Source organism: Oncorhynchus masou, chromosome 14 (genome assembly GCF_036934945.1).
Source record: "Oncorhynchus masou masou isolate Uvic2021 chromosome 14, UVic_Omas_1.1, whole genome shotgun sequence".
Classification (NCBI taxonomy): domain Eukaryota; kingdom Metazoa; phylum Chordata; class Actinopteri; order Salmoniformes; family Salmonidae; genus Oncorhynchus; species Oncorhynchus masou.
The window spans coordinates 7188805-7213356 of NC_088225.1; the positions used below are offsets into that span (position 1 = coordinate 7188805).

A 24552-nucleotide genomic window follows, 5' to 3' on the forward strand; every position below is an offset into this window, starting at 1 on the left:
TCTTCAGCCCTCATCAACCACCATGATCCTCAGCCCTCATCAACCACCATGATCCTCAGCCCTCATTAACCACCATGATCCTCTGCCCTCATCAACCACCATGATCCTCTGCCCTCATCAACCCACCATGATCCTCTGCCCTCATTAACCACCATGATCCTCTGCCCTCATTAACGAACCATGATCTTCAGCCCTCATTAACCACCATGATCCTCTGCCATCATTAACCACCATGATCCTCTGCCCTCATCAACCCACCATGATCTTCAGCCCTCATCAACCACCATGATCTTCAGCCCTCATCAACCCACCATGATCTTCAGCCCTCATCAATTTCTGCGAGCTTGGCAGTTCCACTATCACTATTACCCTAATTTAAATCCTGTGTGTGTGTGTGTGTGTGTGTGTGTGTGTGTGTGTGTGTGTGTGTGTGTGTGTGTGTGTGTGTGTGTGTGTGTGTGTGTGTGTGTGTGTGTGTGTGTGTGTGTGTGTGTGTGTGTTTTGTGTGCGTGTGTGCAGATCAGAAACCAAATAGAAGGCCAGCAGTGAGCTAAATGGAACTTTGCTACCCTCTAGTGGTAAGAGCTACAATGTAGATTCTACATAGCAGCAAGGTGGAGAGGGGTAATTACCCATCATCACACACTAGTAAAGGCAAATTCAGTGTTTGCTTGTTTGGTTACAGTGCAACATTACAGTTGAGGTGTTTTCCTAAGCAACATTACAGTTGAGGTGTTTTCACAAGCAACATTACAGTTGAGGTGTTTTCCTAAGCAACATTACAGTTGAGGTGTTTTCATGAGCAACATTACAGTTGAGGTGTTTTCCTAAGCAACATTACAGTTGAGGTGTTTTCATGAGCAACATTACAGTTGAGGTGTTTTCATAAGCAACATTACAGTTGATGTGTTTTCCCAAGCAACATTACAGTTGAGGTGTTTTCCTAAGCAACATTACAGTTGAGGTGTTTTCCCAAGCAACATTACAGTTGAGGTGTTTTCATGAGCAACATTACAGTTGAGGTGTTTTCCCAAGCAACATTACAGTTGAGGTGTTTTCCTAAGCAACATTACAGTTGAGGTGTTTTCCTAAGCAACATTACAGTTGAGGTGTTTTCCTAAGCAACATTACAGTTGAGGTGTTTTCCTAAGCAACATTACAGTTGAGGTGTTTTCCTAAGCAACATTGCAGTTGAGGTGTTTTCCTAAGCTGTGGTATTTAGGTTAGAGGGATGTAGTGTGCATGTGAAAGGAGACAGTCTGCAGTCTGCTTGGCACCCTGCAGGAGGTGATGAGCCTGTCTCTCTGAGTTCCCTCTCAGTAGTGCCAGTGGGCTTTTCAAACACAGGGCTGTCACTGAGTGTGAGGTAACACCTCCCTCTGGTCTCCCTTCAGGTTGGAGGGAGACATTCACACACGCATTCAGACACACAGACACAGAAGGACGGACAGACACACTGGTTTTACCATACACACCACTGTCATCTCTAATTACAATGTCTTTCCCCCTAAAACCTGACTAAACCAATCCAATTTCAATCTGAAAGATGGAATAAAGAGGATTCTCAATCATGGGAGATTTTTCATGGCAGAGAAATATGGAGAACGTGGTAGAGCTATATATTGGGCTTCTGAGCGGCGCAGTGTTCTAAGGCATTGCATCTCAGTGCTAAAGGCGTCACTACAGACCCCGGTTCGATTCCAGGCTGTATCACAACCGGCCATGATTGGGAGTCCAATAGGGCAGCACACAATTGGCCCAGCACTGTCCAGGTTAGGGTTTGGCTGGGGTAGGCCGTCATTGTAAATAAGAATTTGTTCTTAACTGACTTGCCTAGTTAAATAAATAAATATGATTAAAGTGCACATCTGGGGGATAGGGGGTCTCTCTCTCGCTGTCAGAACAGCTCTCTCATGTGGGCCTTTTCAGGAAAGGTCAACAGTTAAACTATTGAGATGGTTCAGTATGGCCCTTCCAAACATCTCAAGATCTCCTTTGGAGAGACTTCTCAGGTGTCGTCATTAGAATCATGACTGCCACGTGTGTTGAGAGAATTGAGCCAGGTGCCTGCTAATGTGAATATAATGCCCTTCCTTTCCCAGACCCCCTACCCAGCTATACACAGAGCATTAATACCACAACAAACATCAAAGAGACAAATTAAATCATCATGATTAGTCCATCAACACTAATTATCTAATTTAGTTCCTGATGGTACACTAAAAGCAAATCATGGAAATTTGGTCTGGCGGAGAAAGAGAGGATTATGGGGGATTCCAATATACACTGTAGGTACTATAACTGCATGGTGATATGACTCTGACTGAGGCAGTGACAGTAACAAAGCCATACATGCTGCACCACTGTCAGATGGTCTTCATTAGGTGCATACTGATATAGATCCATTTCATATGGATATGCATATGAATTTTTATGAGAGCAAAAATAGTATGCAGTATGTGTGATCAAACCCTCTCCTGCTGCTGAGTGGCTGTCACCTCACAAAGGGAAAGAACACACCATCTCTCCTTTGTGATCAACATCACCTTGTTTTCAATCTCAATGGCAGGTACTTGAAAACGATGTGAATTGCCACATGCATGACAGGTGAGATAGGCACGTTTCCAAGGGGACAAGTGTCAGTTGGCATAGGGATAAGACTCTAGTCCATCACACTGACTTCAATATGTCACATGTCACATGACCTGTACATCAGACAGCCAAGATGTAGGGCGAAACAAGGGGAGATCACTCTCTATTGTCACTTGATATTGTCGCTATACTTCAAGGGAGTTCCAATAACGTTCGCTTCATATGAGGAACATTCCCTAAGACTCCTTTCCAATGTTATATCCTCCCTTTTTATGAGATGAAGGAAAGAAAATGAAGCTTTCTTATCAGAATAAAAAACCTTGGGCATGTAAAAATCTAAATCGAATCCAGATACCTCGACCTGATTCCTTGAATTTGGGGAACCCAAACAAAGAGGATAATGAACTGTCTGCATGAGCTTCACCTAAACCGTATGGACCCCTTCAGAAGATATAACTGCAAATGGGATATGGTCCCCTGTCAAGTATATCTAAAGGCTTGTTCTAAGCTCCACATAGGGACATTCTTTGGGATATTGACTTGCTTAATACTCAATCCCAGCCTGGTCTGAGGAAATTGAGAAATTATATTGCGATAGATCACCTGGGTATTCCAAATGATGACAGAAGTAGGTAAAGGTGCTCCGAGCATTCTTTGAAAGCATCATTTTTTGACTTCGGGTTAACCGATACAAAGTTTACATGCAACATATTATTGATTCATCATGGGAATTCCAGAGGTCATTACACTTATTCCTGAATAACCACATTATGGGGTGGGCAACAGAGCCAAAATATCATATCACATGATTTTTTTATGTCAGTATTTAATGTTTTTGAATGATAACAGTTTTAAATATGTTATATGAACCTAGGGTGGCAACAAATGAATTCTAAGTGGTTATAATGGGCTTTCTCCATTCTGATTAGGCTATTTATACTCAACCAAACTAGGACCAAATTGACAGTGATGAAGTAAAACGTTTCATTTATTTATCACTGTATCAACATATCGTTACAGTATTGTAAAAATCCATATCGGTATACCAGTATTCCAGATATATCGCCCAGCTCTAGCCGCATTACTGACCATAATTCTGGGCGGGTCAATGGACCTGAGACAATGAGATGGTGAAACAATCACCTTTTTTTTTTTTTTTTTTTACTGAAAAAGTACACAAAAAGCTAGCATAGAATTGATGTGTGTGGTTTACCTTGCCATGGAGGGGACACACAAACATGGCCTAAAAACCACCCCAGTTCTCTCTAGCAGACACTACAGGAAAGGACAGACTGAGCCTCTGCAGGCCAAGCCTCCCTGAACCGCCTGCTATGAAAGCGTTTTCTGTCAGTGGGAGAAAGCATGCTGCACCACTTATTCTCTGAAACAAGAGAGAAACATAATAGTATTATTTTGTAGGTAGTTCCACACTGTCACTAAGAGGTGTAATTGCAGCCTAAGAAAATCTGCCTCAGGTGCTCTTGACATTCCTTTGTGATTTATGTAACTCAAAAACACTAGCCTGAAAACCTTAAAGGTGAACCCTTGTTGAATATGAGGTAATGAATAGCTTCTTACTGTGATGGAATTGATGTTTCAGTATCTAAGCCTATTTTAACCCAGTGTTTCAGTATTTAAGCCTATTTTAACTCAGTGTTTCCGTATCTACGCCTATTTTAGCCTAGTGTTTCAGTAACTAAGCATCTATTTGATATTTTCATGAAATAAATATACAAGAGATTTGTAATAGAGATCTCTTTATTATAGTGCATTTCTCAGATGTTACAAGATGGGTTAAAAACAAGCTAAGAACAAAAGGAAACCCTTCAGTAAAAGATAACACATATGCACACACCTTGTGTCATTTGCACAGAAAATGATCTGAAAATGAAAGCTTCACATCTGAACAAGGGTTGCTAAATGAAATTGTCAATAAATGTTCATCCAGAAGTTCATATACACTTTAATTACTTGCCATATGCCGGAAGTGACGCTCATCATTCAATTCAATGGATTTTCTTTTAGCACTAAACTCTACAATATCATTACAGGAAAAAAGGCCAAAAATTAGATTAGAGTTATTCATTTGTTGAAAACATTTTATGGAACAATTCATAAAATAAAAAATATAATTGTCCAATTGTACACAGATACAAGGGTAAAGGTCAGTCCTTCCCTCAAGAGGTCAGTGTGGGGCTGGGACCTTAGGGTCATCTTCAATCAGCAGGGGGTGTGTACAGTACAGTGTACTAAGGGTTTCTCAACTAAATTCGCAGTAGCCTTTGGAATAAACGGGATGTACAGAAAACCATTGTCAGTTATCGTATGCATTTTGAAGCTGTGTGTTGATGTGGAGAACAGCCGAGGCTTAATTTGCACATGGTAACTGTCTGCTGGTGTAGTTGCTATGGCGATGCCGATGGGAGAGAGTTGTCAATGAGAGCATTGCTGATGTGAGCAGAAAGCTCAAGCTCCCCCCCCGCTGCTTGTTGTAAAGAGGTTGATGAGGCAACCTTCCATGGTCTAGTTACAGTACTACTGTATTATAGTGCAAGCTGGTCATGTTTCACATGGATCGAAGGGGAAGATGTGACTCTACCTGTGCAGCAGAACCGGGATAACTAAACCCGACGACACAAAGATCAAACAACCGAGAAAGCCCCGCATAGGGTGTGCTCACAATTCAGAGTGTGGATTATAGGCTGAAGTAAAGCGTAATGCATTGAATGCCATGAGAGCTTGATAACAACATAGCACTATGAGGAATTGGAGAAGAGTGCCGTGTTTGCTCAGCTGAAAGTCAGTGGCGGCTGACGGAAGGCGCTAAAGGAGGGGCTTAATGTAATGTCTGGAATGGAATCAATGGAACGGTATCAAACATATCAAAACCACATTTGACTCCGTTCCAATTATGCCATTCCAGTCCTTACAATGAGCCCATCCTCCTACAGCTCCTCCCACCAACCTCCTCTGCTGGAAGTGACCCATCAGGCCCACCCCATGCCCTGCAGGAAAGCCCAACTCTGCAGCAAACATCCTAAAAGCTAACCCAAACACAACCAGCCCTTCATAAGTCAAACCCAAAGGATCCTAAAGCATTTTGATTGAAAGACTGCACACCTGGCTCCTCAGCTCATGCTAGACCAAGGGAACCAGGTCATCTGTACAAAAAAGAACAGTGTAAATAACATAATAAAAGGAAAAAAGTAGACAACAGAAAATGTAATGAGGAGAAAGCCAGAGTGGGAGCAACTCTCAAAAGGCCTCGCTGTTCCAGTGGACAGGAACGGTGCAGAAAACACCCAACTAATCCCATGTACACTAGCAGAGCTGTGGCTAGCTACACTCAACTACACTGACCCTCTGCCTAGCATAGGTAGTATAGTACTACACAAACACACACACAATTTATTGCGTTTTCCATACCCGGCAGTAAGGATCTTTCACTCAATCAAAACATTATCAATGATCTCACAAGGCCCTGTGAAAGGAACATCACTTAGTTGTGTTAACCACCAATAACTATGCAGCATGATAGAGGCCATCACATCACTGATCCTAGAGGGCAGCAGGGTCAGCAACTGGTCACCATGGTTACCTTTTGGAACAACAACTTAGTGACATGGAGCCAGCAGACAAGTATTGCTCCATTCTAATAAACCGAAAACAATAGTAACAACTCATTTCAGTCAGTAATGTCTACCAAACAGCTGACCCTAAAGTCCTGCAGGTCTTATCAAGCACCACCATCATTCAGGCTAAGGTGGAAACGAGTGTATGAGGGGCATGGTGACATCACTAATATGTTGTGCTTCAATTGATGTTTGAGGGTTAGGACAGCGACTGAATGCTAGCTAATAATTTATTAGCTATTGTTCCCAAGACAGCCAGAACAATACAGCATGATTTTCCAAAGAATGCAAAGAAGGATCTAGGATGGAAAAGCTATTTTTATTGGTCTTTTTTCCAACCTGATACAGGTTACATTGAGATTTATTTCATGGGGTGGGGTCTCAAACCAACAGTTTAACAAGAGTGTCTGACAGATCGCAACACTACTGGATGTAAAATCAAAGTTGTTTTTTTAATCTATAAACTTTATTCATTTTTCAGATTACACATAAGACTTAGCATCCCGGGTCTTTCTTTGCCTTGTGAAAACCAGGGTGTCTTAAGAGCCACTGCGGGTGGGGCAGGAGGGGAGGGATGGGGGGGCGCTAGAGATAGCCATGCTGTCATTTCCACGGGTGAGAGTGACTGTTGAAGGCACAGCAGGGCTGCTCCCACTCCCGGCTCACACACATGCACCCACACATACATACACATTAAGATCCACACAAACACTTGCACTCACACACACACGCGTATGTGGGGTATCACTGGTCAAAGCCCCAATGGTTGGAGGGGATGGAGTGAGAGAGACGGGAGGAGAGGGGCTGGGACCAGCGCTGTCGCCCATAACACACTGCGCAGACGAAGACGCAGACAGACGGCGGAATGGTGGATCATTTTGCGTTCTTTAGCTGGTTGGAGAGCCAGTCGAGGCCCTCGTAGAGCCCGTCCCCGCTGGTAGCGCAGGTGGCCTGGATGTACCAGTTACGCTGGCGCAGGGAGTGCAGGCCCAGCTTGTCTGTGATCTCCGCTGCGTTCATAGCGTTGGGGAGGTCCTGAAGAGTGGAGAGAAAAGGGTTAACCCAGGAAAACATGCGTCTGCAACAGACCTTCACAAGCCATCTTAGTATTAGAGGTCGACCGATTAAATAGGGCCGATTTCAAGTTTTCATCATCGGTACTCAGCCTACTTGGACCCCGATTACATTGCAATCCACGAGGAAACTGCGTGACAGGCTGACCACCTCTTACACGAGAGCAGCATCAAAAGGACCTTGTGGCTGCAAGGAGCCAAGGTAAGTTGCTAGCTAACATTAAACTTGTCTTATAAAAACAATCAATCAATCTTAACCTAGTAAACTAGTGATTATGTGAACTCGCTTGTCCTGCGTTGCATATAATCAATGCGGTGCCTGTTAATTTATCATCGAATCACAGCCTACTTCAACTTTGCCTAACGGGTGATGATTTAAAGCACATTAGCAAAAAAGCACTATTGTTGCACAAATGTACCAAACCATAAACATCAATGCCTTTCTTAAAATCAATACACAGAAGTATTTTTTTTTTACTTGCCTATTTAGTTAAAAGAAATTCATGTTAGCAGGCAATATTAACTAGGGAACTTGTGTCACTTCTCTTGCATTCGGTGCTAACAGTTTGAGCCGCCTGGCTCTTTGCGAACGAATTTGCCAAAATGTTGCATAATTATGACATAACATTGAAGGTTGTGCAATGTAACAGCAATATTTAGACTTAGGGTTGCCACCCGTTCGATAAAATACAGAACGGTTCCGTGTTTCACTGAAAGAATAAACGTTTTGTTTTCGAAATTATAGTTTCGGGATTTTACAATATTAATGACCAAAGGCTCATATGTGTTTATTATATTATAATTAAGACTATGATTTGATAGAGCAGTCTGACTGAGCAGTGGTAGGCAGCAGGCTCGTAAGCATTCATTCAAACAGCACTTTACTGCGTTTGCCAGCAGCTCTTAGCAATGCTTGTTGCACAGCGCTGTTTATGACTTCAAGCCTATCAACTCCCGAGATTAGGCTGGCAATACTAAAGTGCCAATAAGAACATCCAATAGTCAAAGGTATATGAAATACAAATGGTAGAGAGAAATAGTTGATGCGTCATAATTCCTATAATAACTATAATCTAAAACTTCTTAACTGGAAATATTTAAAAAAACTGGGAATATTGAACCACCAGCTTTCGTGTTCTCATGTTCTGAGCAAGGAACTTAAACATTAGCTTTTTTACATGGCACATACTGCACATTTACTTTCTTCTCCAACACCGGGTTTTTGCATGATTTAAACCAAATTGAACATGTTTCATTATTTATTCGAGACTAAATTGATTTAATTTATGTATTATATTAAGTTAAAATAAGTGTTCATTGAGCATTGTTGTAATAGTCATTATTACAAATGTATACATATAAAAAAATAAAAAATAAAAAAAAAAATCGGCCGATTAATCGCTTTTGGCTTTTTTGGGTCCTTGAAAAATCATAATCGGTCTACCTCTACTTAGCATAGAGGGAGTCCATTGTATGACTTTGAGTTTAACTACTAGTATCTGCAAACCATATGAATAATAATACTGTACTACCAATTACAGATGCAGTTTACTGGTGAAGCCTTGGGCTGTATTAACACAGGCAGCCCAATTGTGATCTTTTGCCCAATTAGTGATCTGATTGGTCAAAAGACCAAATTAGTGAAAAAAAGAGACTACCTGTTAGTCTCGCTCTGCTCAGTGTAAAATTGCTCTCTGATTCCATTTTAAAGAATTCGACGCACAGCTCACGCCGAGAAAACTTGATTGAAGTGGCCCACTCTTTACGAGTCAAGCTAAATGTACATATCCAGTGTAGCAGGTAAAAGAAACAACTGTTTTCCTGGCGCACTAGTGTCTCTCCCCAGGTAGTCCGTTCACCTGTTTGTTAGCGAACACAAGAAGCACAGCGTCCCTCAGCTCATCCTCAGCCAGCATCCTTGTCAGCTCCTCCCGCGCCTCGTTCACTCTCTCCCTATCGTTACTGTCCACCACAAAGATTAGACCTGAGAGAAGCAGAGGGAGAGAAAGGATGGAGGGTGAAGCAAACAAAAACATTTACCTGGGACAGTCTTGACTCAAAAAGTCAGAAATAGTGAAGATGGTGTTGAGGGGGTTCTGGTGAAAGTGTCCACTCACCTTGGGTGTTCTGGAAGTAGTGCCGCCACAGAGGCCTGATCTTGTCCTGACCGCCCACATCCCACACAGTGAAGCTGATGTTCTTGTATTCTACCGTCTCAACGTTAAAACCTGAGAAAGAGAGAGAGATCCGTTTCGTCAGAAACCTAAGACACTAACATTCCAAGAGGCTGTGTGAGATGACATATCAGCAATCCCAAACAGGCAAGCTAAATAACTCCTTTAACACAAATGCCTGCATGAAATGTCTTTGCTCAAATGCAGCTGCAAATTAAAATGTATATTTGGTTAAAATATGCAAAGTGAATGAACATTACTGGAATATGTAATGTCATCAGCCTTGTGTTACATTCATATAATGCAACATTTTTCCTATATTTAAAAGTCACTTAATCCTTATGACAACAGCTACATTGCAGGATGTTGCCTGCCTGCGGGAGCTCTGCAGCAGATATAGGCAGCTACTCTGGGCATGTGGGCAGTGATCAGGGTTCGGATGAGATGGGGACAGAGGCAGTACATGGCTGTACGTATGACATTCATTTCCACTCCCCTACGACTAAACAAACGGGAGCCTAGCCCTCATGAAAATAACATGAAGCAAGGTATTGGGGAGCATTTCAGGAGGGTTTTGTACCTCGGTGAGGAGTGTGTGATGAGAAGGGGTAAAGGGATAAGGCTAAGCTACTCACCGATAGTAGGGATTGTGGTGACGATCTCTCCCAGTTTGAGCTTGTACAGTATGGTGGTCTTGCCGGCAGCGTCCAGCCCTACCATCAGAATCCGCATCTCTTTTTTACCAAAGAGATTCTTAAACAGGCCTGCAAACATGTTCCCCATCTTGGCTAATCTGGAGGAAGGGAGACAGAAACCAAAACGGTTAAGCTAGTAGTCGTACAACATTCATTGTGCTTATCACCAGGCTAAACCGTTCGTGTATATGTGTGTCCACGTGTTCGGTAACACAAACGCTTGCTGACGTATGTGAGCAGTGTGGATGAAATGATTCATTAACGTTAAAATATTCTGCACAGCTCCCGCATATGTGGGTGGTGTGGGATCGGTGTAAAACAACACATTTTTTATGAATCCATTTATAAATGTATATACTGTGGTTCCCATCCTTGGTAATTTCATTATGATTTTTGACCTGTGAGGGTAATAATGTCAGGCTAAGCTTCCTTATCTCTGATAAAGGGTAACCACAGAGAGTAAATTCATTAGGGGGAGAAAAAGTGCTGAGAAAAGCATTCAGTCACTGTCTGTGTTTATTTTGCATGTTAACAATGGGCCCTCACAGCGGCGCCTCTGAGTCTCACACCACACGCGAGTAGGACTTGGCTGATGGGGCTGCAGGTTAGTGTTGTTCTGAGTGGCAGGCAACTGTTTACCCATAGCCAGGAGCAGAGAAGTGGATCACATGACTGGCAGAGCACTGACCAGAGACATGATCCAGAGGTAGAGGCTGGTTACAACATAGCGCCACCTGAACACCTATTGCCCAACACCCACCAAGCAAGAACACAAACCGGCTCTGTAACAGCAGCCACAACGATTAGAATGCAATAGCCCAGTCAGTCCCAAATAGAAGCCTACATATGTCTAATAACACCATATAACTAATTCATGATTTTTTTTAAATAACTTTCTCACTGTTGAAATGCGTTTCTAAATGTACACGAGTCTTTCCACCAATTTGGTGCCTTTTGAGAAGTGTAACTTTCACAATTTCAACTTCATGAAAAAATACAAATAAAAACCCTCTCTCTCAAGAGCTACATTTTGTTTTTATAAGCAGTGCCTAACTTAGTGCAAATATAAAGTAACAGGGTCGATGATGTCTTCTTACATCAACCATAACATTTGGGGTGGCAAGCCTAGTGGTTAGTGTTGGACTAGTAACTGAAAGGTTGCAAGATCAAATCCCCACAAGGTAAAAATCTCTCGTTCTGCCCCTGAACAAGGCAGTTAACCCACTGTTCCTAGGCTGTCATTGAAAATTTGAATTTGTTTGTAACCTTTTTGGGATAGGGGGCAGCATTTTCACTTTTGGATGAATAGCGTACCCAGATTGAACTGCCTCCTACTCTGTCCCAGGTGCTAATATATGCATATTATTATTAGTATTGAAAACACTCTGAGGTTTCTAAAACTGTTTGAATAATGTCTGTGAGTATAACAGAACTCATATGGCAGGCAAAAACCTGAGAAAGAATCCAAACAGGAAGTGAGAAATCGATTTTCAAAACAGTGCCTATTGAAATCTGTGAGATATGAATGAGGATGCACTTCCTAGGGCTTCCACTAGATGTCACCGTCTTTAGAAACTGGGTTGAGGATTCTACTATAAAGGAGGGGCTCTTTGAGTGAGTGGTCTGGCAGAGAGCCTCGGTCTCATGACGCGGGCTTCCGACAGTTTGCTCTCGTTCCAATGCTTTTCTTCAGACAATGAAATTCTCCGGTTGAAACCTTATTGATGATTTATGTTAAAAACATCTTAAAGATTGATTGTATACATGATTTGACTTGTTTCTACGGACTGTAACGGAACTTTGAGTTTTTGTCTGGAGGAAGTGCTCACGCCTGGATTACTGTGCTGAACACGCTAACAACAAGTGGCTAAATTATGGGCTTTATGGAACAAATCAGTCATTTATTGTGGAACTGGGATTCCTGGAAGTGCCTTCTGATGAAGATCAAAGGTAAGTGAATATTTGGTGTTTTTTCTAGCATCTGCTGACGCTAAAACGGCGGACATTCCTCTGGCTGTTTTGGGTTCTGAGCGCCGTTCTCAGATTAAGCTTTTTCCGCAAAGTTTTTTTGAAATTGACACAGCGGTTGAATAGAGGTTAAGTCTTTAATTCTGTGAATAACACTTGCATCTTTTATCAATGTTTATTATGAGTATTTCTGCAAAATCACCAATGTTTTGGAATCAAAACATTACTGCACGTAACGCGCCAATGTAAACTGAGATTTTCGGATATAAATATGCACATTATCGAACAAAACATACATGCATTGTGTAACATGGTGTTCTATGAGTGTCATCTGATGAAGATCAAAGGTTAGTGATTAATTTTATCTATATTTCTGCTTTTTGTGACTCCTATCTTTGGCTGGAAAATGGCTGTTTGTGACTTGACTCTGACTTAACATAATCATATGTTGTGCTTTAGCTGTAAAGCATTTTTTAAATCGGACACGATGGGTAGATTAACAAGATGGTTTATCTTTCATTTGCTGTATTGGACTTATTGTGTGAAAGTTACACATTAAAAAATAATAATAATAATAATTGAATTTTGCACGCTGCCTTTTCAGCGGAATGTTGTCGAGGTTTCCGCTATAGAAAGGTTAACTGACTTGCCTAATTAAATAAAGGTGTAAAAAAATATATATATCCACTTATGACAGGGAAACTGTCACAAACATGTGTGCAACCAGGAGGGGCAATTGAATGCAAGTTTCACACAAAAAAATACATTGTTACCACATTTGTAGTCTATGGGTAACTGTGTTGACATGTTATGCTCGACCCACTCAGTTTTGCACCACAAAATTGCCAAAAAGATATTACTATTAAATGTTCAATGTTTTAAAAGACCATATTGTCACCATATTAAAAAGAGAGTTCATTTTACATAAATGGGTTGAGGGACATACTTAAATTAATCACATCACATAAATAATCATCTTCAGAAATAACTGTCTAGCAAAAATGACTAGGGCTTTACAATGATGCTGAACCATGAAGACGTTTAGGGATTAAGTGGGTTAGAATTGTCATAAGTGAGAGTTGACAGAGCGACGTCAAAATGCTGCATTTTGGCACTTTAGTAGATTTATCAAATTCTCCATGTTGTCTATAATATTAAAGGGCATTTAATATAACAGGCTTTTAAAATACAATATTGGTGCACAATTTCTAATTAAATTATTAAAGGGTTGCAAAAGGCACTCATGGAATGACCCACAAATGTATCAATTGTCGACTTTCATTTTTAATCAGGCATATTCATTGCAATAACAATCCATCCTATCATTCAATATGTTGCCAAGCACATCACAGAATCATGTGATTTAAGACACGGCCTATGATGAAACAGGCTCACTACATAAGACTTATAGTGTATCCTAAAACACCATGACAAAAACAGATTCATATTTGAGACAAGTTAGCGGTCTTAATAGAAACTGGACAAGAGTAGGGGACGATGGGACCGCATTATATTAAAAAAATATACAGGTGTTGTTGGTGAAACATAGAGCATGCAGGCTGAGCTCAAGGAAAAGCACACAATGAGGCCAGTGATGTGGCGAATATAGGTCAGCGCTCAGAGGAACCAGAGTACTGGAGGCTGGATATGGGAGAGGTAACAACACACCTGTAAGCAGAGACACACTGCTGAATTAACCAGGAGAGAGACAGGGAAACAATGATCCTGTCATACCAAAAACAGGCTATTTAACACAGGTCTTTCTCCAAAGGAAACAAACGACTAAAATAATGGAACATTTTGCTACACAACTCTGATCTCGTGCAAAACACCTCCCAGTAACACATGCCTACAAATGATAGCATAAGATAACACAGTATTATTACACTCCTTCAAGACAATTGTGTGGCAAATGCTATAGAAATTAACACAATTCATACAGGTGTTCTTTGGTGGAAACATGCTAAATAAAGCCATTTACATATGACACATGCCCTAGCACTTCTGAAATAAACTATACAACGACTGTAGGCAAACAAAAGCTAGGAAGGGTGTGATTTGAGTTCTAACATCATGAACACAGGGAGTTGTCAGTTTCACAAAGTGCCTTCCTGGATTCAGAATGTGACAACGAATCTAGCTCGAGCCAACAGACATTCCATAGAGGGAAGTTTCAGAACTAGAAAAGCTCATAGCTTGCAGATTTCTAACAATGACATCACAACAATGGCATCTCATTTGAGTCAGGATTGTCCACCCTGCTCCTCAACTAAAGCAAAGAGGAAGTACTCAGAATGAATCATCCTCAGAGAAAACAGGAATGATAGGGGAGGGGTATGGGAAGCCAGCAGCAAGTCATCAGAGAGTAGTTAAGTGAACTTATCACAGTATGCATGTGATAAAGGCTGCCTGAGGTGGAGTCTTTTTGGGGTGCATGGACAGTCCGTGATAATCTATCAAAACACACATCGTCCCTATGACAGTCACTAGAATTCAAATGTGGCAGACGGGACTTTTTGCGCTTGTCCTGAACAATCTTTGAAAAACATTTTCAGCAACAAATTAATATTGAGGGAACACTAGGGGCATCGTGGAGGCTCATTTTCTGGTGGGACAGGCAAGTAGAGGACATTTTTCTTTTAAGTCTAGCAATGTTTTTCCATAAGGGAAAGTTGAAACGTCAAGCATGCTGGGGTTATCCTGCTACACTGGTTGTTTGATCAGCCCCTCATCAGGACCTGAACAAAGTAGGAACATCTGCCAGAGATTCCTAGAGCACTCAATGTTGGAAAATGGAAATGTATGGAAGACAGACATGGGTGTCACAGTCATAAAGAACACTAAGATGAGTGTAGCGTCTCTCACACACTATTTTGCTTCAGTTGTCTGTCCATTAAAATGACTTAGGTCAAACATAAGGGTTTAGCTAGTTAGCTACATTAATGTGTAACACACTAGCTTGTGACCCGTTCAGTTTGAAGACACTGACAAGTTTCCAAAACCAAATCTAACCATACAGTACCAACAGTTACGCTAGCTAAAGCTTCCCGGCACAGTTTAGTTACCCAGCTAGATGGCCATAGAGACCACCACGACCAAGTTAACCAGCCTGTGGGTTAAACGGTAAGGTAACTACATTAATTTTGAGACGTTGGTTAGCTAATTAAACGGCGGAAACTCAAATCTCAATCCACGTAAGTTAACGTTACGCAGTCAGAAAATAGGCGTAGCTAGCTAGCTAACGTTAATTGTGCTTACATCGTTAGTTAGCACAAGCAAGCGAAGCGGCTCGACATAATGACTCAAAATAGGAGGAAGCTGAATGTCCAATCACAATGACCAGCGAATACTTACTGACACAATTTCAGTAAAGTTAGCGGAATAATGCTATCACGACGTTTACAGGTCGTGAGAATATAATGCCGGGCGAGCTAGCTAACTAGCTATTGAGGGTAGATGATCCTCGTTTGGTTTGAGTCTACGCAGGGGGATTCGTTGTCAAAGCTTGCGGTCAACCCGAAAGCAAATAAGCAATCGTTTGCATTCCAGATCCATGAAAAAACAAACACTATAAATTACATATTATATTGCTACGTTGAATACTTGTTTTACCTTTTAGTGGCGGTTTCTCGGTCTTTCTTTTACGCTCCTATTCACCGCTAACAACAAAATGGCGTCTTTCACAAGTGTCAAGAAAGCCGCGTCATGGACGTTGCACATCGTAAAATCTTCACCAATCATGTTATCCATGCAGGTCACAAAAACGTACCTTGCTGTGCTGCGGACCAATCGATGCAACAACATTTAATGTTGAGGGCGGAGATTTACAAAAAGCCCTCCTCCAGTTTGCCCTACAAACTGAAAGACCAGTCAAGCTTCCCGTAGGATCAAGCATCCCCGCCCCCTGTTTCCGGCTTCAATGGAGACTGGAGAAATTTGCCACTGGCCCAACCCATTATCATTGGGGAGGATAGCAAACAAAACAAACCGGTTGCAATTGTTCAATCCAGAAGAATTGAAAAAAAAGTCCGGAAAATAAAGGACCATGGGTGTGTATAGCCTTACAATATATATGGCAAGCAAGTGCTGCCTTATATGCCTTATGGCTAGGCCACGTACCAATAATGGCATAGAGGTTATCATCTCAATCAATAAGCAACAGCCTACAATTTGCATTTCTGATCAAAGAATTCCAGCCTGTTTCTGTCATTCATCTTTTAAACAGCCTGAACGAGTAGAGCCAACACCATAGAAATAGGAATTAGAATTCAAATTAAGTAATTTAATGGGATCTCTATGGCCAACACTAACATGCAAGGTCTACAATGACAGCTATGTCTATAGGGCCAACAGGTAGGTAACCTGGAGTTGGGGGGCCCCTGGAGGTGGGCAGAGGGGAGAAGTGGGTTGCAAGGTTCAAGGTGAATCAGGGTTCAAGCGTTCATCAAGGTTGTTGGGGTCATCGTTCAAGACTCACAATGTGTGTTGTTCATATTAAATCCGCTAGATGGGGCCGTCTCCATGCTGCGTCGTAATGTCCCAATAAATCAAAGCCAATAGTTTCCGTTTACTTGTTTCCTTTCCATAAATCAATCACTTTGAAATTATAGGCATAGGCCTATGTGAGTGCAATATCATCAGGTGGAAGTTTGTCCGCCTTTCATGTGTTTGTGCTCATGGTTAGCTAATTCAGGTGGTTGTCCGGATCCCCTCAGTAATGCAGGTGCAGCACTGAGCAGACAACTAGATCTTTGATTACCCATTCATCCACATGGTAATTGTAAACCAGACGTGTTGTTGTTGCTGTTGGACATGAAGTGAACAAAAGGGATTTTATATGAAAATGGCTTATGGACTGAGACATCATGGGTGGTAGGTAGATATATCTACAGGTGTCATGAAGCACAGAATATCCTTTATTTAGGGGGTATAAGCCTTGAGATGCATTGCATTAAAATAAAAGGTTATTGTTGATGCTTGTCTGTATGTGTTTTTGTACAGTATTATTCGCCGTGAGTGGCAGTGGGCAATGCCACTTGTCATTAGTTTGTGTGTTGTCGAGGGCTGTCTATCCCACAATGTGTTCCTTCTCCTTGCAGGTGTTTGGTCAAGTGCCCACATATTACAAAATAAAGATCTTATCCAGTTGAGTACAAAAACGTATTTATAGACGTTTTTCCCTACTGCTATGAAACAGTAAGTAAGAATCAAAGAAAAAACACTGTTAGGTAGGGAAAAGTAGATTGGAGCCTTGGTGGTTTGTAAACATTATGATCAAAATGAAAATAGAATTATGAAGAAGGAGACAGACCATCAGCGGGTCTTTGCTGGCAATGGAAAATAATCAGCAAGTGATGGTGGAGATTCAACTGTATAAAAGTATATACTGCCTAATATATGCCAATGGAATCCTATGCCTATAATCCAAGATCCATTTTTGCTATAACAAGTGTATCTGCATGTTTCTATTTGTGGGCTACGTCTACCTTCTCAGGCAGCCACAGGACTTCTTAAAGGAGCACATTCGGTATTCTGGTATATGCCCATACACTTGCCACTGGTGCATCCACACATCCATATTCACATGACACGGTAGATCTGTCAGTGGGTAGAATGAAAATGCACCAGCAAGTTTGAATATGAGGCACGATAATGACAAAACCCAGACGAATGCTCATCACAGCCAGGTAGATTTCCGACCTGTCACTTCCATCTAAGTGTGGGGCGTTTCAATGGTTGGGGTGGGACGACAAGGGAGTCCAATGGGCGTGTGGCACGATGATGCGCTCCCCAGTGGCCTTGCCTCCCTTGGGACCGCGCCTGCCGCAGTGGACCGAAGTTTGTGTGGGCCACTTAGGAGGTGAGCCTGCCAGACGGCACAGACTTTCCCAGTGCAGAATCAGCGAGATGAAGAGCAGTGTCGACCCGTCATCATGTGCTCTAGGCTCCCAAGGACCGCCTGCCTACTGCGACTCATTGAGCTCTGCATCCTCCTCTCGCACACTGCAGCATATTTTGGGTCAGCCACAACTCCTTTACTGTTATGTCTCTGCAGTTGTATTGTCTTTTCCTTGCTTCTAACATATACAGCAAGATCGATGTCGGTAGGAAATAATGCATGTGATGCGACGTACATAGCCTGCTTATATGATGGAAGCCCAGCGTTCCATGACTATCGTGCGCAATTACGCACGAGACCTTACTGTAGGACTGTAAATGTTGACTTGTTTGGATGTTCAAGTCCACAGAGATGATTTATGATTACATTTTTCTGCTATCTAAAAGTAAACAAAGTAGACTAGTTTACAAGGCTGTGTGACAATTTTTCAAATAGGCCTACATCCTTATGATACCACTACATCTTATAATAATATTATTGATGATTATTCATTTGCCAAATAAGTCTCAGAGCAGAATATTTGAATATTTAAGATAGCCTTTGTATAATCTATGACTTGCTGTGAGTGTGAATGGTTTCTCACGGTCTCCTGACCTCTCGAGTTTGGCACCACCTCAATTCTCTCACTTTTTGGCAATAGTCGAAATTTGTATGAGGGAGCTCATTTGCATGCATAAACAGATTTGTTTTAATATTCTATTTTAAAATTAGAATCCTACACTCCGTTTTCTTTTTTAGCATTATCGTGTGGTTTTATTGGGCACATGTGATTAGGACAGACGAAGTCAAATATAGGCCGATATGTGCGACATTTTGAAATGACTTACTACGTTTATCCTTAATTGCGCGTATACCTATGTGTAGTGTGTTGTTAAAAGCTTGTAGTCAGCAAAAACTATACATATTGTTTCGATTTATAGGCTATGGCTCTATAAACTAAATGTAATTGTTATGGACACATGTTTTAGAAATTACTCTCGAACAACATGTTTTCTTTATTCCCAGGTTATTATTTATAGGTCTACATATTTATATTCTCTTGATAAGATTATTCATATGACATTTTCCTTTTGAATTTGGTAACGTCAGTGATAATTATACTGCACTGAATGTATACATTTGTCTCCTTTGAAAGGCTGACAGGCCGAGAGCCCTTGGTCTTTTTGCCTGCCCCGTTCTCCAATGAACCCCCAACGGGAAAAGCTCACCTAAAACAATGCGAGCAGATGACCCTGACCCGTAGGCAGAAACGAATGTGCCGCCGCGAGCCGGGTTTGGCCGAGACGCTGCGTGAATCAGTGCGCCTCAGCCTCTTGGAGTGCCGTTATCAATTCCGGAACGAGCGCTGGAACTGTAGCTTGGACGGCCGCGGGAATCTTCTGAAAAGAGGTGCAATAATATGTCATCAATTCATAGAGTTCCATGTATTTACACACAGAGAGACATGAGGGAAAGATTTCCATCTGGAGGGACGCATCATGGGAAGCATGTAAACATGTAGGCCTAATAGCCTAGACTGCTGTTTGAGTTGTGAATATCGTAAGGGTCAAATTACTACTTGATGATGCAAATGATTTCTCAAGTGCAACAATGCAATTGATTGAAAATGTATGTATATTGAATTAATAATTTGACTGTTGTGGGGTAGTTGAGTGATCTCAAAATAAAGAGCCAGGCTAAACTCTAGTCTATAGCCTACAAAAAAGTCAGCGGCTAACGCTCCACCACTTATAAAATAATTTCAGAGCACGGTTATGCTATCAGCACGAAGAGCCATGAACAGGTCAGCATGGAGTTAATTAAGGGCTGAAGAGCCAAAAAGCCCGGTGCGGCGGGGCCTACGAGGGACGAGTGGTTATTTATATCTCCCCAAACCGCCCAGTTACCAGAGGAAAAGGGCGGCGTGATTACTCACTTTCATCTGAGAAAAAAAATCCTTCCTAGTCAAAATAAGAATTAATTGGGTTAAAATACATCATAGCGATGTCTCTGGGCTAAGCAAATAACAGTGTGAAATCATGACACAACTCTTTAAATGGAACACTGGAGTAGAAACATGGGAGTAGAATGTAACCAAAATATGTATCTCATGAGCTTGGATGATAGTCTAGTCTTTGCATGTCTGGGTCTAGCCAATGTACGAGGAGTAAACAACATTTAAAACAAAATATATAAAACCATTTTTTATTGTAGACTATTATTAATTGTTGATGTCATTTGTCTATTCCAGGCTTCAAGGAGACGGCCTTTCTTCTTGCCGTGTCTTCAGCGGCATTGTCCCACGCACTAGCAAAGGCTTGCAGCTCAGGCCGAATGGAGAGGTGCACGTGCGATGACTCCCCAGGAATACAGCATCGCGAGGCATGGCAGTGGGGGGTCTGCGGTGACAACTTGAAATACAGCACCAAATTTCTCAAGAAGTTCTTGGGCCAGAAGAGGGTCAGCAAAGACCTGAGGGCGCAGATCGACTCCCACAACATTAACGTTGGAATCCGGGTGAGTGAGTGTTGACAGTGTGCATAAGCTCAAGCAAAACAACAAGAAGCCCATTAAGCATTTGTGAGTGACACTACTATGGCTTAAGTTCATTTTTTCAAAATAGAAGGTATATTAGCCTATGCCAGTAGGGAGTAGTTTCCTCCCAAGCTCAGGATGGCATCATAAACATATCAGCCAATAACAGCTCAATTTTAGACCCACCAACAGAAGACAAACCCAACACTGCTCATCATAAAATGAACTCTTACGACAGAGGCAGCAGTGACTTTACCAGATCTAGCCCTGACTCCTTGCCCATATATCTCATCCAGTGCCAGTAGCCCACTCCCCCTGCATAGTGTTTCCCTTCTTGTAGCCCTGGTGGATAGATAGCTATAGATAGCTAATGGGCCTGGGCTGGTCGAGGCTGAAGGAGGCAGCAAGTATCAGGGATAGGAGAGGAGACAGACTGCTGTCAGATCCCTGGAACCAGGTGTTCCAAGGCAGGCATGATAAAGCTTGCTGTGCGGGCCCACAGAAAATTAAAGGTCTCCCGTCAGAGAGAACAATTATAACTGTTGCCTCCTTTAATATACGAGCAAGCATTTTTTTCCACACACTGTATGGCGCTGAACTGTGCTCTTCTCCATAAATCCACATAATGTTCATATGGTAACCACTATGTGTGTATTTGTGTGTGTAGCTTAGAAACAGCCGGCCCCCAGGCTCTTCCCCATTACCTTTCACCTGAGGCAGCAGGCCCTTCAGAGAGAGAGAGGGAGAGAAACAAACAACAGGATGAACTGAAGTAGTCTATCTTATCTTTATTGAGTGTGGTGTTTTCCTCATCTTCCACCTAATCGGCTCAGTAGAGACCCGGAGGTGGTTGTTTTTTCACAACACCCCCCTCTAACCCTCATCCCTCAGTAATGTTCTGAGATGCCCCTGAGGGGTTCATACCTGTGTAGGGCGGAACTCGGCAGAACTCTTCAACCCTGAAGTAGCCCCTGGGTCTCCCCCTCCCTGTAAGGATGACCCCCATGCCGCATGAACTGTCTCTGGCCCCCACCCAGTTAGTCTCTCTCTGGCTGAGTGCCTCAGCGCTGGTACCCCCACCCCACCACCACCAAGCTCAGTGAACTTTTGAATGAAGGCATCCTTTGGCCGTTAACCCAAACTCTCTAACTGTTTCAGCTTTTTAAGCTCTCATGATCGTTTTCCGTGCACACACACACACACAAAGGACAGGGTGGAAATATTCTGCTGTCTGTCTGTGATGCCTGTCTCTAATGCCTCAGGCTTCATAGGAGAGAGAGAGGAGAGAAGCAGCGAGAAAGAGCTAGTTTCAACACATTGAAAAAACGAATCCGCAGGCGCTGTCTCAATGCGAGACATCAGGTGAATGAAATACTGCATGCCGAACAGTCTCCCTAATCCATCATCTCAACTGTTCATACTGAGCTAAACTAAAGGATGACTAGCCCCATACCATCTGACCCCCGCCCCACCAACCCACCCTGCAGGAAACTGGTTCCCTCTGTCTAGATAGGCACCGAAGATAAGAGCCCAGTTAATGAATCAGACTGAAGAAACTGACATCTTGCTCTCTTCCCCTCCCCCCCCTCCTTCCCTTTCAGGCAGTGAAGAGTGGCCTGAAGACTACCTGTAAGTGTCACGGCGTCTCCGGTTCCTGTGCCGTGCGGACCTGCTGGAAGCAGCTGTCCCCGTTCCACGACACCGGGCGGCTGCTCAAGTTCCGCTACGACACGGCCGTGCGTGTGCTGAGTGTTACCAACGAGGCCACCGGGGAGACGGAGCTGGCGGGGCCGCGTCGCCACGGCCAGAGCCACCGGTCCACTGACCTGGTGTTCCTGGAGGACTCCCCCAGCTTCTGCAGGCCGTCACGCTACTCTCCCGGCACGGCCGGACGCTCCTGTGCCAAGGACACCAGCTGCCAGAGCCTTTGCTGCGGGCGCGGCTACAACACGGCCATGCACCTCACCACCCTCTCCTGCCACTGCCAGGTGCGCTGGTGCTGCCATGTAGAGTGCCAGACCTGTGTCAGGGAGGAGGAAGTGTACACCTGCAGAAATACCTGAAAAGGGGGAGAGATGGAGACAAAAAGATGGGGAGAGGAAAACGAGAACATTCAAAATGGCAGGACTAGAACCACTCAGACATTACTCTTGATAAATTAAAGGGTTTGACTTTTAAACATACCCTTACAAATGCCTGTTCTGAACTGAGAACTGTTTTGGGAAGCATGGAAATGGAACAAGGTCATAATGTTGTTGGTAGTTTGCCACTTGTTGGAATCGAACATGCTCTGTCTCCTCAGATGAGGCAGTATCAAGACCACTTTCTGCTTTGCTCTTACTGAATGCACTGACATCACAGACCTTAAGTGAGAGGGAGAGAGGGTTGCCTTGCTGGACAGTTATGGGCAGGGAATGGGCTCTTCACAAGGTACTGGAATGGACAGTAGGTCACTATCATTATTTGGCAACATCATCTCTGTGGGAGCCCTGACAGTTCCATTGGTCCTGTCCTCTTGTCGGTCAGTTCCTTAGTCAGTTTGTCTTACTGCTACTATGCTGTAGTGCTTAAATCAAGATTTAGAGCATTTTCAAAGTGGCAGAAAATGCCAGAGAGGAATCTAGAGCCTCTTGACGTCTCATTTGCTGTTTTCTTGTCTCTTTGTTTGCTGTGAGAGCAGTCTAAGGGTTCATTAATTGATAATAGAAAAATGAAGCACTTATGTTGGCTATGTTATGTGTAGTACTTTACTCCTTTGCTTTAAGGTGAGAAATGTATCTAGGTCAATACTGATATCCACCACACACCTTAAAAAGTCCCATTGAATCACTGGATGTCTGAACATGGAATGCTAGTACAGGTTGCCTATAATCACAGTGAGTTAGTATGTCATTTATGACTAAACGCAGTCATAGGGTTATTGTGTGGTAAAGTAGACCTGTTATCTCTTGTGAGAATGTCTATGATAATTCTACATGTTTAACATTGTTAATACAGTAAAGGAAAAATGCAAAGGAAATTGCACTCAAACTAAGGGAAACTCCAAACACTGTCCTTAAAAACGGCTATGCAAAGTTCTTCTTTTGCTGACACTGTAAAGAACTTTGCTCTATTTTTTTTATTTATAAGTAGGCATGTCTGCACGCACTGTGCTGTGCTTTCAAGTGTGTTCCCCTGACCAAATCAAACCGTTTTCTCTACAGTCTAATTCAGACACATCTTTGTTCTCTAATGTCTTTGAAATGGCCCAATCATGCTGCTTGTTTTCTCAATTACCAATCAGAGAAAATAGCAGTATTTGACTCCGCCATTCCTCCAGCTCTCCATGCCAGACCTCTGTGTCTGTCTGTGGGTTAGGGTTGAAGGTCCATATCTGCCCCTAGGGTTTTTAGGCACCCATTTATATTTCCAATATTTTTTACAATCGTTTCAGTTCCCTGTGCCAGTGTTTATTTTCTTGTTTATGCAGAGATAGAGTTATGTACATGGATATAACTGATATCAGGCTCAAAGCATATTAGACAGTGGAATCGTATATATCTCTACCTCATCTGGTCTTTGGGCAATTATCATAATGATTTATTTGCCTTGCAAATAGTTCCTTGTGTCTGTCACGAAACTAAAGTCAAACTTTTAGATCAATGTACAATTCCTTTAAACTGGGTCATAGCTGTATACTGCAACAATATGATTTACATTTTGATATACTGTATATTCTTATTTAAAAGCCATTCAAATAAATCAACATATACATTTGTAAAAAATGTCTCCGTCTCCATTCATAGTTACTAGAAGTAATGATCAAGCTTGTTACCTGTTACTATATTTTACTTTCTCATCTTAAAATGAAAGTACTGGAGCCTTGTGGCAGTAACTTCTCTTTCTTTCATCCTGATCAATTTGTCATCCTTTCTCTGTATGTCTCTCTCTCTCTCTCGCACGCACACACACACACACCAATCACAGACACCAATCACAGAATCACAGTCACAAAAGCCACGGCCA

At 42.4% G+C, this 24552-nt stretch overlaps 2 protein-coding genes across 2 annotated transcripts; one reads left to right on the forward strand and one right to left on the reverse strand.

Annotated features, from left to right (window-relative positions):
- Window positions 1-4332: 4332 nt before the first annotated feature.
- On the reverse strand, window positions 4333-15853 carry LOC135554066 (ADP-ribosylation factor 2). The gene is made up of 5 exons (XM_064986086.1): window positions 15747-15853; window positions 10107-10264; window positions 9415-9525; window positions 9157-9281; window positions 4333-7259 (listed from the first exon to the last, which is right to left on the reverse strand). Exons 2-5 carry the CDS (start codon window positions 10252-10254, stop codon window positions 7098-7100), a joined length of 546 nt encoding a protein of 181 aa, XP_064842158.1. The 5' UTR covers window positions 10255-10264; window positions 15747-15853; the 3' UTR covers window positions 4333-7097.
- Window positions 15854-17916: 2063 nt separating this feature from the next.
- LOC135554067 (protein Wnt-9b-like) lies at window positions 17917-24283 on the forward strand. Its single transcript, XM_064986087.1, has 4 exons — window positions 17917-18153; window positions 19169-19422; window positions 20264-20529; window positions 22149-24283. Exons 1-4 carry the CDS (start codon window positions 18068-18070, stop codon window positions 22608-22610), a joined length of 1068 nt encoding a protein of 355 aa, XP_064842159.1. The 5' UTR covers window positions 17917-18067; the 3' UTR covers window positions 22611-24283.
- The last annotated feature ends 269 nt before the right edge of the window (window positions 24284-24552 follow it).

Excerpts from the sequence above, each read along its gene's own strand:
- LOC135554066 (XM_064986086.1), bottom strand. The coding sequence starts at position 10,254 with ATGGGGAACATGTTTGCAGGCCTGTTTAAGAATCTCTTTGGTAAAAAA. Across the intron at positions 9,526-10,106 it reads CACCACAATCCCTACTATCG|GTTTTAACGTTGAGACGGTA; the intron begins GTGAGTAGCTTA and ends TCTCTTTCTCAG. Across the intron at positions 7,260-9,156 it reads TTGTGTTCGCTAACAAACAG|GACCTCCCCAACGCTATGAA; the intron begins GTGAACGGACTA and ends TCCACTCTTCAG.
- LOC135554067 (XM_064986087.1), top strand. The coding sequence starts at position 18,068 with ATGTGCTCTAGGCTCCCAAGGACCGCCTGCCTACTGCGACTCATTGAG. Across the intron at positions 18,154-19,168 it reads CACACTGCAGCATATTTTGG|GCTGACAGGCCGAGAGCCCT; the intron begins GTCAGCCACAAC and ends CTCCTTTGAAAG. Across the intron at positions 19,423-20,263 it reads CGGGAATCTTCTGAAAAGAG|GCTTCAAGGAGACGGCCTTT; the intron begins GTGCAATAATAT and ends TGTCTATTCCAG.